The following is a 14,316-nucleotide window of genomic DNA, read 5'->3' on the forward strand; positions in this document are numbered from 1 at the left end:
TTCACAATGTTGCTTGCCTCTTAGCACTGAAAACTCTGTGCAAACACTGCTGCTTTTGGTCATTTAAGTGAAGGCCGCTGCCCACTGCATTGCCCATAGCGAGAGGTAATGCCTGAAATCTCGTGTTCTCGATGCTGCTTATCTCAGAATACTGATTTCTCAAATGATATCTGAAATGGAATGCCCCATGCATCTAGCTCAACTACCATTCCACATTTAAAGACTTACTTACCATGTTCAGCCATAATAATGTTGGAAGCCTTTTCACATGAATGACCTCAGTACAGATGATGCCTCTGCAATGTCCTGTACTTTTATACCTTCCATAGGCAATACTACTGCCATCTGTACATGTGCAATTTGTCACCTCGGTGTGTTGCAGTTACACACAAAGTTCCTCTATATGCCCTTTGAAATCTCGAGCAAATATTCCACACCATAACTTCAAATTGTCAGATAAGCGTTTGAGACATAAAAAATTTGCTAGGGCTCCTTTCTGTACAAGAATCAATACACTCCAAGTGGCCTTACTAGAAGTAACATATTGAACAGGATGCAATATACCACTGCCTTCTGTGTCCATGCAAAGGAAACACTGCACAACGTAAAGAATGGCAGTCGTACCATAGAGTATACATCTGTTACAACTAATGATGTGATTCATAGATAAAATAGCAGTCTTACAAATACATTTTGTCAATGACAGCATACATTTAATGGAGGAAAAAGTACTTTTCATTTCCTTCCTTAGCCACAAAATAGTAAAGAATGATTAAACAACTCAGTCGGACAAGTAGGACAAAGAATTTAACAACATTTGGAAATATCCAGTATAATTTATAGAAACCGCAGGAAGTCTAAATCACAGTACCTGGATACATTTTTGAACCCTATCCAACAGAATGCAAATCTTGCACCTACCTGTAATGTATAAGAATTAAGGACATGAAAGCATTGGAGACAGCATTCTTCCAGACAATTTTTATAATACAATTCAGAATGTGGTCCAGGTTTGTAATATCACTCATGCAAGGGGAAAAGCCTAGGTGATTAGATGTTCGAAGACATCAAAGATTTCCCAACCTACCAGTTTCCCCTTCATCATATTGTGAAGTTTTCTGTTTATGGTACTGCAGATTTACATTGAGCCTTCTTTTGTCAGTGACATTTTAGAAAACAGGTAATACATATTTTTTTTAAAAAAAATAACTATATATCTTGTCATCACATAGGTATTTGCAGCATCCAAGGCTCAGTTACTTGGATATAATAAAGGTAAAATGGGAATTGAAAGTTGTACTTGAATTTTTAACAGGATTGAAGGATAATAAAAACATCCTATGACACATTGTTTAAAGTACTATAAATATATTGCATCAGTTACACAGTGTTTGGACAATAAAACATTCACAGAATCACCAGTGTACACACTTTCACATAAAATCATGGGCAACTATACTAGAAGATGTACAAAATTTCAAAACACTGTTACCCATTTAGTCTTTCAGTTTTACATGTATTTCATTCCAATATTGGTCTTGAAAATCATTAAATTATCACAAACATCTTTAGCTTTATGAGCACAGAAAAAAATATACTGAGTTACTACATTACTCTACACAGACACTTTCAAGATATGAAATCTAACACCAAAGTACAGCAACTACAAAAGGCAGTTTCTCAGACACACACATAATACTGATTTTGTTTTGATTATGTAACTGCTGGCTCCAAAGTCCTGCTGTTATAAACCAGCTGTATGGATGATGCTGTTAAAAATAAGAACGATGAAAAATATTTCATCAACAGACTTTTCAATTTGTACCAAATGTGAATACCTATGGTTGTGCCTGTCTCATATAGGAAGGGAAAGAGCACTACATTTGACTAAATTGTGGCATGTGAGTATTTTAAATCTCTAAGAGAAAACAACTTCATAAATGAATGTTAACAGCTTGTTCATGACATGAGTGAATAATTAAGAGTTCATAACTGTAAACACTTTAGATCACACTGTAAGTGAACAGCCTTTTAATTTTTACTTAAGTTAAAATTATGAATGACAGCACAGTATTTCAGTCAGAGTCAGAGAGAGAGAGAGAGAGAGAGAGAGAGAGAGAGAGAGAGAGAGAGAGAGAGAGAGAGAGAAGGGAACCCGTCTTCCGACAATGACCAAGAACAAAGAATCAGCAGAGCACGTATTGTTGGCCAAAGAGTGAGGGAGGGAGGATCAGGGAGCAACATAACACTCACTAAAAGTTTTAGGAGATGTGGACTACAGAAATTCTGGAAGAATATCAAGTAATTCCCTCACTCACAAATTAAGTTATAAGTTACATGTAAAGCAAACAATCACAATTTAACTCAGTTTTCCAGTATCAATACCCACTGAAGAATACTATTTTTTATTTAAAATTAAGTTTGCTTAGGTTGTTATGAATATTCCATTGGTAACTTCAATGGAACACATTAGAATTTCAATCTTTCTGATCTGCAACTGATCGGATATTTTTTCTTAAATTACTATATACATACTATATTCCCATTATTTAATTATAAAATGTGAGGTACAAAACAGTGAGCAAGAACATGTCAGCATTTAATTTACCAATGGAACACAGTTTCTTACATGACAGCCATACAAATGAATATTTATCAGTCACATTATTAAATTAGTCAGTATTTTTATCTGCTTATTGTTGGAGGGACACACTGAACTAAGGAGACTTTACAGTACTGATGAATTTCTAATACTGAAGTACAACATGTACAGAAGAAATAGAAATGCTATCTACAAGACCATAATGACAAAAAATTCTTAGAAGGTTTACCCACAGTAACAGACCACTGCACCCTACTCCAGAAATAAATGTTGGGCCTCTCACAGAATACAGCTGTTTCTTGTTTATCGAATCTATCAATAATTAAAAAGTTATTCACAGCACCAATTTTCTGTGTGCATGAGCCAAGTGAAATAAACACAAGAAAAACGTACCCATGTACTGATGTCCTTGTACAAGCAACACAAAGAAATTAAAGTGCAGCGTTAACCTGCAGTCTAAAATCATTAATTGACTGAATTTTTAAAGTGGTCAAAAATCACCAAAATTAAAATACATGCATTTTCACATCACAAAATTGTTTTCCCAAAAGTGAATTTAGTAATGTGATACCTTAACAAAAGCATTAAACTCTGAACATGCACTGCATTTTTTTGTATTTTTACGGAAAGGTATTTTCGAGATTATTGTTTTTACCCTGCTAAACATTAGAAATTTGTGCTAAGCATAAATAAACAATGGCTGAAACAACCTTGAGGAAAAAATCTCACAAATATCAATTTACTCAAGGTTTCAAAATTAGTTTTAAAGTTCGAGCAGTTCTGTTGCTGCTATTGCCACAAAATACATGTGATGATTTGATTAGATGTTTATGAAGGTAAGTTTATATAGAACCAGGAAGTACGAAAGCCAGTCACAGCAATTTCTCGGAAAATGGAAAGCATCCAACACACAGTCAAATCTTAAAGGCAGTGTTAAGTTGTACTTTCCATATTTCTGGTTCTTTGGACTGATTCAGTAGCTGTAATTGGTAATACTTCAATCAAGTTTCAATTAATTGAAGAAAACAATTTTTATATGGTGAACAAGAGAAGTGCTTTCAAGAACAAAGTTTGGCCACTTCCAATTACCAACACTGGGTGCATAGGTTCTGGATAAAGTATTATACATGCAGATTTCTTGATGGTCAGGTACAAATGTGTGTAGCCCCTAAGTCTATGAACAACCATTTACTAGTTAGATCAGATAAGCAATAACTGAAGAGAGGTTACATATGAATGCCAAGAGAACTAGCAACTCCAGCATTCATCACATTCCTATAAAATTGTAATGTTCATTTTATGTCTTATGAATTGATTTTGTTATATAATAACAATGTGTTGTTGAACAAAAATTTTAATCATTTAGTTGACCCTGGAAATAGAAACTGTGGGAAAGAAATGCTAACTTGTACTGCAGGGGTAGATTGATGACAGAAGGTAAATTTTTGACTAACTTTGCAAATATCTACTCATGCACTGATTATACATTTAAACACCGAGAAAAATTTTACTGCAAAATTAGAACAGTTTTCAAGATACAGATGCAACATAATAGCAAAGTGCAACTCATTTTTACAGTGTGTTGGATAGCATGTTTTATGTTAAGTTCAAACTGAAAATATGTACTAGATGTGTAAAAAGAATCCTCTTATTTTGTGCTACTATTAACCAAAACACTAATTAGATGTATGTGAAAGATGTAAGTAAGAACTGAAAACAAAAGTCTTAAACTGCCAATTTGAAAATAATGATTGTTCACTTTCACAGATGCTTCAATTAACACCGTGAAATATATTTCCATGACAATATTTATCATGATAAAAAATTTAAGGCTTTACAAAATAATATTTTCACTGCAAAATCAAAATGACTACTCAGTATCCACTCAAAATATATCCACAGTATATATTAGCATACACATGTGGAACTTCTTAAAAGCAAATTGTGTGTTTCATGAAACAACAGATATATCCACAGAAAAACAAGAACAAAATTGAATAAAAACACAATTAAAAGGCAGTTGCTGGCAATTTTTTAATTGCACAATCTCCATATCCAATAATGAAGTAGGTAATTGCATCCTTGCAGTAATTAATGACATATCATCTGCAGTATTTTTATGTATATATGGCAAGAACATGACAATTTTAATTTAATTCAGCACAAAAATAATGAATCTGGGATACTAAATCATTTGACTGGCTGCCAAAATGGAGCACAATACATTTGTTGTATATTATAACAACTTACCAAAATGATCATTAATTCCTGTTTAAGATACGAGATATTCAGCACTTTCAAAGGTCATAATGCATAGCTTCTTCAGTGGTTATGACACTGATTTATTCTAAATCAGAATTTTTGTTATGGACCACACACTCACAGTGTGAATGCAGGAGATGTGTATGATGAAAAAATATAAGCACTAGTAGCAAAACAAGATTTTTCTGGTGGGTGATTAATGAAACAATGGGAACTGATCACAAATATAACTACATGAAATCAATAACTCACTTTGTTTAAATTTAGCTCTATTTTAAATGCTTTTTCTTTTGTAATATACAGAACAGTATATTTATATCAACACATAAATTTGTTTAAACTATGGATAAATCCAATTCAAGATTTAATATAATGAATAGTGTTAGCAATCTACATGATATAAAGTCATCCAGTATTTGGCAAGGGATTCAATTTACACTACACATTAAAGTTCAGTTTGTACACAAAAATTGGTTTCCTAATTTTATTACAACTTCTATCTCCAATATACATGCAAAAATTGGCATAGTCAAAAACTGTTGCTTTTTGCAAACTGTAAAAAACAAACTGTTTAACACATTTTACATGCAACCCTGAGATCAGTGTGCATAAATCAACCTATGGTTTGTCAAAAAGTCACTAATAGCCATCACAACATTCAGAATTTTATTTTTCTTCTTACATTTACTCATTAAAATGAGCTGAGGTGTAAACTTTAAACTCACCTCATATAATTTGAAAATCTTGAACAATGTTTCACAATATAGGTTACAAACAAATGCACACATTACTCTTTCAACACATATTTACACATTACAATCCATACTACTAATAGACAAAAAATATTAACCTCATTTAACATAAGATTGCTTTTTACTAAATATTCATAGAACAATCTACATCAGCCTGCAAGGTGACTGGTGATTTATGAGTATTTCTGTTTGTAACAGTAAGATATTCCTGATTAATTCCTTAAACAGGTGAAGGTAATGCACAGATTTCTTGGTAGAAATACACACAAATCAACAGCATGTGGCACCATAGATTTTGAATTGCACTTTCACACATTAAGTCATTACTGAAATATAAAGATCAGAGAATATATGCATACATAACTTTTTAAAGAATAATAGCACTGCATTCAACAATGAGCATAATTATATGCTGAATACAATTTATTGAACATAAAATGTGGAGAAAAAACAAAAATAAAGTCTAAAGTATTTAATAGTCAATAGCTACTAATACTCTGCTGGCTGGAACACAGGCAACCTGTTCCAAACATTTTAATAATACTTAATAAATCACTTTTATAATTATTTGCACATTCTGGTATCAATGTTGTGCAAACACCACAATTCTTTGCACCTCAAAATGCGGGACAAGTAAATTAAGATTCTGAATACTATCCATATTTAATAAGATGAGATCACAACATGAAAAAATATTGGAAGAGTTCTCAGGACTCTCACATTTATAACCTATGGCAGTAGTTCAGCAGTAACCAACAGTTTGATTACTAGTTCATTAACCTTCATTTGTCATCAGTCTCTAAATTATTAAAAATGTCAAATATAAATAACTGAATAATCAAAGAGCGAAAACAAAGAGCCAGTTACATACAGTCACGCGCACTCGTGTACACACACATACACGCACACAACAGATAACAGAGAAAAACATTCAGTTTCAGAAAAAAATCAAAGAATCAGTGATTAAGAGATTCAAAAATTTCATTCCCAGACACCAAACATTGAAACACTTCAGTCTCAAATCTGAACATATAGGAATTATATTTTATTACACAACAATAAAATGACATTTATATATAAAAAAAGATAAGTGCTCTTCAGACTAGATGTTGGATTGTCAGTAAAAAAATTGTTGAGTATTGAACACTATTATAGAAAGGAAACTTTCTGCTGCCATAGTGTAGTTAACTAAAACCAGTTTTAAACAACAGAAGCTACATTAAAAGGGACACTGCACACCTATAAAATTTAAATGCATAAAATGTCAAGTTTAAATACAATTTTCTCATATAAAATTCTGTTTCGTCTGTCAAATGCCATTTCACTCATAAAAATTATACTGCAAACAAACTTTTCCTCACCGATATACTGAACAGCAAATTTACACCAATAGTTTCACTTTCCTCTTTGAGGACAATGATGCAAAGCTATAGATCAAATATTTGTTATATAACATTGTCATGGTATCAACATTTTAATTTTTTCCATTTAGGAACTGCTTATAAAAAAGTCAATTTTCTTCCTGTAAAATTTTACCAAAGTACAGATAGTAGATGATGGCAGTATTCTTATGAAGACACATTTTATTTCCTCTTACATAGAGGGTAATTAATGATATGCTGTGAATTTATGGACAGGTAATCGGTCAAGGCTGTTATTGCTCTTAGTAGCTTAAAATAATGTGGCTGTTTGTATTCAAGTCACAGAAATTATACCTAACTTTCTCATGTGGAAGTTTGAGATTGTGGTTTTCATTTTGGACCCAATGCAAAATGGCATGTGGAACGACAGTTTCACTCTTAGACAAGTACATACAACATCAATATTTCAATAAATTAAGTTTAAACTATAAACAAAATTTTCGTTAATTAGCTGAGCTTGCCACATTCTGTTGACAGCGGCTTGCAGCATGAATGGCAAACTCCGCCAGAGGATTGCTTGGAACTCCAGCATCTTCACGGGAAGCAGTTCTACGGGACCGCACTGCTTCAGGTCCCTGGTTTGATGACTCATCATACCCTGAATCTGATGAAGAATCACTGTAGGATTTGGTGAGCTTATTGGGACCACCAGTGTTCTTACTGCATTCTGGGGCACCAGAAGATCCAGGTTCTTTTCCTGCTACTGATTGTACTTCTGCACGCTGCTTTGGTTTGCAGCCATGGCACGGCTTCAGAAATCGAGGATCAACAATGACTTCACCATAAGGCCCTTTGAAAATTGTGCCACAGCATACTTTCTCCCTGAAATATCAAGTACGGTAAGTTAAACTCTAAACTGCTTTGAAGTAATTTGTGACTTTTATATTACACTAATGTGGCTAATTTGTAAGAACAAAGATTCCTAGCACAGCCACAACTTTCAGATTTAGTCTTCAGCATAATGCAGTATGTAGTCTATTGTGGTTCCTATTTTATGGACTAGAAACTAGGGAAGTCTTTATACTGACCTTTTCCAAAATGTCATGTCAAGGAAACTGCTGATAGTTGGTGAAAGTGCCGATCGACGTTTGGCAGCCTTCTCACGTCGGTGGGGAGAATGAGCCTTGTTGCGATGCTTAGTTGTTGTCACAATCTCTTCGCTTGGAGTTGGGCTTGGTGCCAGACTTTGAGCTCTACTGAGTGTGCTGAGATCTGTTATGAAATCGTCACCTGTGATGAACAAGATTGGACGATATATATCCCTTCACTTTTGTTTTATTAGAATAGTAAGGCACTGTCAGAAAAATTCATGCAACATCACTGAAGCATTAGTGTTATTTCAAACGGAAAGATTTATTGCTCAAAAGGAGGGACACGAGATGATAATGGACACTGTTGAAAAGTTATTTAAACTTGAGTGAGACACATACCACAGAAAAATTATTTTTCTTTTATTAGCAAATTCCAATTACTATCCCATCCAACTTGCACTATAAATCTGCAGTAACATGAAGATAATGTTCAACACCAAAAAATAACATGTGACAATATTTGGAGTACTCTGTTTAAATGAAATAAAGTTTGAAATACCTGTGGCATCATCACTCAAACTTCCTGGACTTTGTTCACGAGCCGAACGATCATTCTTTAAGTAGATGTGTTTCTTCTTGATGAGTTTTTCTAATTTTTGGGATGTATCTCCTTTTTGTTTCAGTTTCTTTTTATTTTTTGATTTGAATTTTGTAAGCGATTTTGTACCGGGTCCAGCTCTGGCATCTACAACCTGTCATAAAAAAAAGAAAGTGGTGGCAATCATAAAATATCAAAGAGACACTGCTGTATTTTCAAAGAAGTATTTACTTGATGGTTTTATAACTCAAATATAACTTCCCACTTGCCTTGAGAAACTTTAACTCTAATCAAGCACGCAACATTTGAACAATGAGAAACAGAAAACGATGATTAGTAAGATGTTGACAATTTGTTTCACTGGGATCAAATCTCAATCATGTGCTTACATACACTTCTCTTCAAATGGGAGAAGATTTACAGTTAAATCCTTTTTAACGAATTTCGGGTGACCAAAAAATTTGTTCCTTAAAAGAGGGTTTTCCTTAGATTTAGGTCAAAATGCACTAGATAAGTGATCCAGAATCAGAACCTAGGCTATTTAGGCCATATAAATACTCCATAATCACAGACTCACCTTGTGCTGCATACAAAAATACAGTGAACACGAAAATGTTTCTTGGCAAATTTAAAACTACTCTTTTTTTTTTTAATTTCAAGATATTCTGGATGTTAGGTCACATCAAAACTCAAAACTGGTATCTTGATTTAAAAGGAGAAAATTTTATTTAGCTAATGGCACTCAATGAATTAGATATTACAATAATGAATAAAACTGCTATACTTTCTTTATTTCTGAAAAAAATCTAGAAGATTAGTCTGCTGCTTCCTTCCAGCACAGCGTACTCCTAGAAGTAGTTGTTCCAGCTGGTTAATACTGTTAAGAACTGACTTATCCACAACGAAGGATGAGAAATACCTTCTAACAGTCTCAAGCCCTTCCACAGCTGCAGAAAACTTGGTGTTGGTGAGTCCACATATTCATCACCACCATCCTCGTCACCCCCACTCACCACCAATTTCAGTTTTTTCACCAATATCAGCAGCAAACAGCTCACTCATGTCCTTAGTGGGTGTGTGGAAGAATTGTGTTTTCAAATGATAACAATCACCAATCTTAATAACTTCACAACTATCCATACTAGACCAATATCCGAACGCTAATGTGGACATCGATTTTAAGAATGCAAATGATGAAAGCCTAACGTTATGATTTAATGTCCGAAAACAAGAAGTGCAGCTGCAGACCATATTTTAATTTGTGAACTGTAACACACTTATTCCTTAAAAGCGGGATTTAAAAGAAGCGTGAGTCATTAAAACAGAATTTCAGGAACAGTGTTTTTATGGTGTTATCGCCGGGACCACCGAAAGTATTCCTTAAAAATGGGTTCGTAAATACGAGGTTTTACTGTATATATTTTAATGTATCAACTGAACAGCAATGAAAGTTAAAACTACGTCTGATATAGGATGTGATGGATTTGCACATGTTACACAGCTAGAATATCCAAGATGATGTGCAATCTTAAAGAAGATAACAGCTTCCTGTAGAAAATAATGGTAATTAAGAAGTAACTAACTTTGACAGTAACCAGTGTATATATGACCACCAAATTACTCTTTTGCAAATGTAGGTTGATATCCGCATTGTGAAACTTATGCAGGATAACAATAACAGGAAGAAAGGAGCAATGATGATGTCAGAGATGGCAATCAAGCTACGACGGGCAGAAGATGCCAGTAATGTAATTTTAAAAGAAATCACTATGACATAATTTATGGAAAAGGGAAAATTAATGTGAATAGTCATTCAGGTTCAGTGCCTCAACCGTTTCACCACTTCTTTTGGAAAGAGAGTGGTGGCTTCCACACAAAAGAATGGCAGAAGCAATGTGGCACTAAGAGAACAAGTACGGTCTAACGCGCACTTACAGTGTCCACGACTAATGTGTCATATTGCTGTTTGCTTTTCATTGTCATTGGTTGTAACCAATCAGATATTAGTGTACAGCAGCCAATGAGAGAAATTTAATCATTTTCCCCTAAATGTGTCAGTTTTCAAGTTTGTGACCTAATGGTCATTTTTAATTGTACTTGTATATTTCTCACAAATACCTGGCTGTTATTCCAAAAGGTATCACAATTTCTGAGGTTGTGGTTAGTATGGGACCTAATAGCACAGATTAAACTACTGAGAGTGAAACAAATTACCAGCAAACTTCATTTACGAAGCACAGGATATTATGAACAATCAAAGTGACTATCTTACCACTTTTGATAAAGATTTACCACATTCACTTGCCACTATAACGAGCACCATTAAGAACAGCAGCATGCAAATGAAAGGCTGCAGAAATTGTGAGTGCATTTTTACCTTAAGTTTATTTCCTTTGTTGTTAGTCACAGCACGGCATGATTGAAAAGCATTTGATAACACTACAAATGAGAGAGCAGCCTACAAAGAAATTTTTGTCCAAAAAAATATGAATAACATTTAAATGGAAAAAACAGAAATTTGAAAACAACTCAACCATGGACCTCAGAACTTCAAAACATCCTGTAGATGGTCAGGTTATGATTCACAGTGCAATCACTAACAAAGTGAGAACATTTTATTAATTTTTAAGCATTCCCATATATTGGACACATGGTATGTGCAGCTTTTATCAGGTTCAATAAAAGCAGTTACAGTTTTATGTAACTTGCTTCCAGTTCTGACTCCTAACCCATTCTCAAATGATTACTAATTAGTCTGCGTAAGGACAAGACTCAAAACAAGGTCATAGAAGCTTTGCACAGTATATGTACAAATTAAAGGAGTAACTACTCTGAAATTATTATTTGTTTACTCACCAACATATCATAAGGTGATAAACGAGTCAAATAAGGTCAGGGAAAATTAAACATACACAACATGAGTTATATATATTTGCTCCCTTGTGGTTAAATTTATTTGTTCTGAGACAGTTATACTCTTCGAAACACATCCGCACGGCCTTACTGTTTCTTTTAAATTTTTGTTGGTGAACTTTATCTTCTCTGCTGGACATTACATGTAATTTCATTTGATTTCCAAACAGTCTACAGGATTTTATTTCCACTCAGATGGTATTTAGACTGTTTTCCCTGCCCCCTCTGGCTCTCTTTTACTCACCCTCCCTATAAACTCAACAGTTCATTGTACTTCACCTTGGCCTTGACACTGGCAAATTTAAAAAAAAATGATTTCTATGTCTTGTTGCTTTCACTGTTACTTCAACTAGTAAAAAGTTCTTGGGTTTTAGTTGGGTGAGTTCATCAAAACAGCAAGACATTTCAACAAACCATACCCACTTTTAGACGACTATGATTCTGACACTCTTAGAAACACTGACAAGACTGACAAACTCAGAGCTGGAAACCAGGGACCTAATGGTATTTACCATTTATATGCTGACCTCCGGTGACAGTACCACGCACTGGTACCTCTGAATTCCACCCCCCCCCCCCCCCCAGGTCACTTTTTTTTATACAAGTTAAGCACTGCTGACCACTATATGCACTTTACACGAACACCAAATTTTTTAAACAATGTTATGTAGCTGCTATCTTGTTTTAATGTTACATGGCCTTGTTTTCAGGCAAACTAGTTACTGGTCACTTGAAGATGGCCTGAAACCAGTCACAAGACACATATTTGCGCAGTTGGGGTTCCTATTAACTGAAACCGACAACATTTTGCAGACCCAATCAAGGGCTGAAAAATTGTCAATTGGATACCTGTCAGAGCAGACAGGTAACTTTTAGCATATTCACCAAGTAAAACCCAGGATAAATAATTAGATCACTAATATCAATATACTATTCATCTTTAATGTCGTGTCCACCCCCCCCCCCCCCCCCACGAACAAGTCAGTCAGTAAAATTTTAAGTCTGGGGCAGAAAGAATCTAAACTATTGCATCCCCAAGTTACCATTTAAAGTGAGTGCTAAAGATATGTGTTTTCAATTAAATATCACCCAAGGTGGTTTGAAAATACAGGGTATCCCCTGAAGAACAGCCAATATTCAGGTATATTAAAGAAATGATCTTTCAAAGCAAAAAGTCTATTCAACACAAGCTCTAAAATGAGTACCTTTAGAGCTACGAGAATTACTTTGGCTTAGATACTGTGAAACAAATCTCTTCTACTACAAGCTCTTTGCCTTCCATGTTTAGGGAGGTGGCAATATGGATGAAAACAAGAAAAAATGTGAACATGGGCTCTCAAATGCATAGAAGATGAACAGGTGCTCAGATTTCTAAGCTATGCACTTTAAGAGCCCATGTTTACTGGACTTTTTTTCTTGTATTGTCCATATTACTACCTCTCAAACTATGGAAAACAAAGAGACTGCAGTAGAAAAAATGTGTTCCACAGCATTGGAATTGAAGTGCTCTTAACCCTTACAATACACATTTTAGAGCCTACTTTTAATACGCTGTTTTGCTTCAAATGATTGTTGTTGACATGTTCCTGAATACTGATCATTTCTCGTGGTCCATACCACATATTTCTTACAAAACAGATCCTTGACTGCTTTCCTACAATCTTGATGAGCTCGCTTCAAATCCTTTGATTTCCTGTGCTGACAAAGTAGAGCTCTTTGTTGGAAGGCTTAAACTCAGTAACTACTAACAGTCCTCTTGCAAAGATGAACAGGTGCAAGTTGATAAACAAAAACATTTAAAAGAGTTGTTGCTGTGGCCTTCAGTCCAAAGAATGCTTTGATGCAGCTCTTCATGCTGCTCTATCCTGTGCAAGCCTCTTCATCTACAAGTAACTGTTGCAACCTGCATCCTTCTGAAACTGCTTCTGCATTCGTCTCTTGGTCACCATCTACAATTCCCCCCCCCTTCCCTCCCTCCAGTAGTCAATTGCCGACCCCTTGATGCCTCAGAATGTGTTCTACCAACCGATCCCTTCATCTAGCCAGGTTGTGCCACAAATTTCTCTTCTTCCCAATTCTATTCAGTACCTCTTCATTAGTTATTTGATCTACCCATCTAATATTCAGCATTCTTCTGTAACACCACATTTCAAAAGCTTCCATTCACTTCTTGTCTATACTGTTTATCGTCTGTTTCCCTTCCACACAAATACTTTCAGAAAGGGCTTCCTGACAAATCTAAACTCTCTGTTAACAAATTTCTCTTCTTCAGAAACAATTTTCTTGCCACAGCCAGCCTACATTTTACATCCTCTCTATTTCGACCATCATCAGTTATTTTGATCCCCAAATAGCAATATTTACTACTTATCTGATTCCCCCAGCATCACCTGATTTAACTAAACTACATTCCATTACCCTCATTATGTTTTTGTTGCTGTTCCATCTTATATCCTCTTTTCAAGACACTGTCCATTCCATTCAACTGCTCTTCTAAGTATTTTGCTGTCTCTCACAGGATTGTAAGGTCATCGGCAGATCTCAAAATTTTTCTTCTGTTTCCTTTACTGCTTGCTCAACATCAGATTGAATAACACTGGGGATAGGCTACAACCTTGTCTCACTCCCTTCTCAACCGCTGCTCCCTTTCGTGCTCTTCGACTCTTGTAACTGCCATCTGGTTTCTGTACAAATTGTAAACAGCCTTCGCTCCCTGTATTTTACCCCTGCCACCTTC

At 34.9% G+C, this 14,316-nt stretch overlaps 1 protein-coding gene across 3 annotated transcripts in view; it reads right to left on the reverse strand.

Annotated features, from left to right (window-relative positions):
- Positions 1-1,348: 1,348 nt before the first annotated feature.
- The window catches only part of LOC126365837 (SIN3-HDAC complex-associated factor), a 30,881-nt gene continuing 17,913 nt past the window's right edge, over positions 1,349-14,316 (reverse strand). For all 3 annotated transcript variants that reach the window (XM_050008471.1, XM_050008470.1, XM_050008472.1), the window contains 3 exons: positions 8,628-8,820; positions 8,066-8,267; positions 1,349-7,859 (listed from right to left, as the gene is read on the reverse strand). In XM_050008471.1, the coding sequence (XP_049864428.1) occupies positions 7,481-7,859; positions 8,066-8,267; positions 8,628-8,820 (774 nt within the window). In that variant the 3' untranslated portion in view covers positions 1,349-7,480. The remainder of the gene's footprint in view (positions 7,860-8,065; positions 8,268-8,627; positions 8,821-14,316) is intronic.

The sequence above is a fragment of the Schistocerca gregaria genome, chromosome 4 (genome assembly GCF_023897955.1).
Source record: "Schistocerca gregaria isolate iqSchGreg1 chromosome 4, iqSchGreg1.2, whole genome shotgun sequence".
Classification (NCBI taxonomy): domain Eukaryota; kingdom Metazoa; phylum Arthropoda; class Insecta; order Orthoptera; family Acrididae; genus Schistocerca; species Schistocerca gregaria.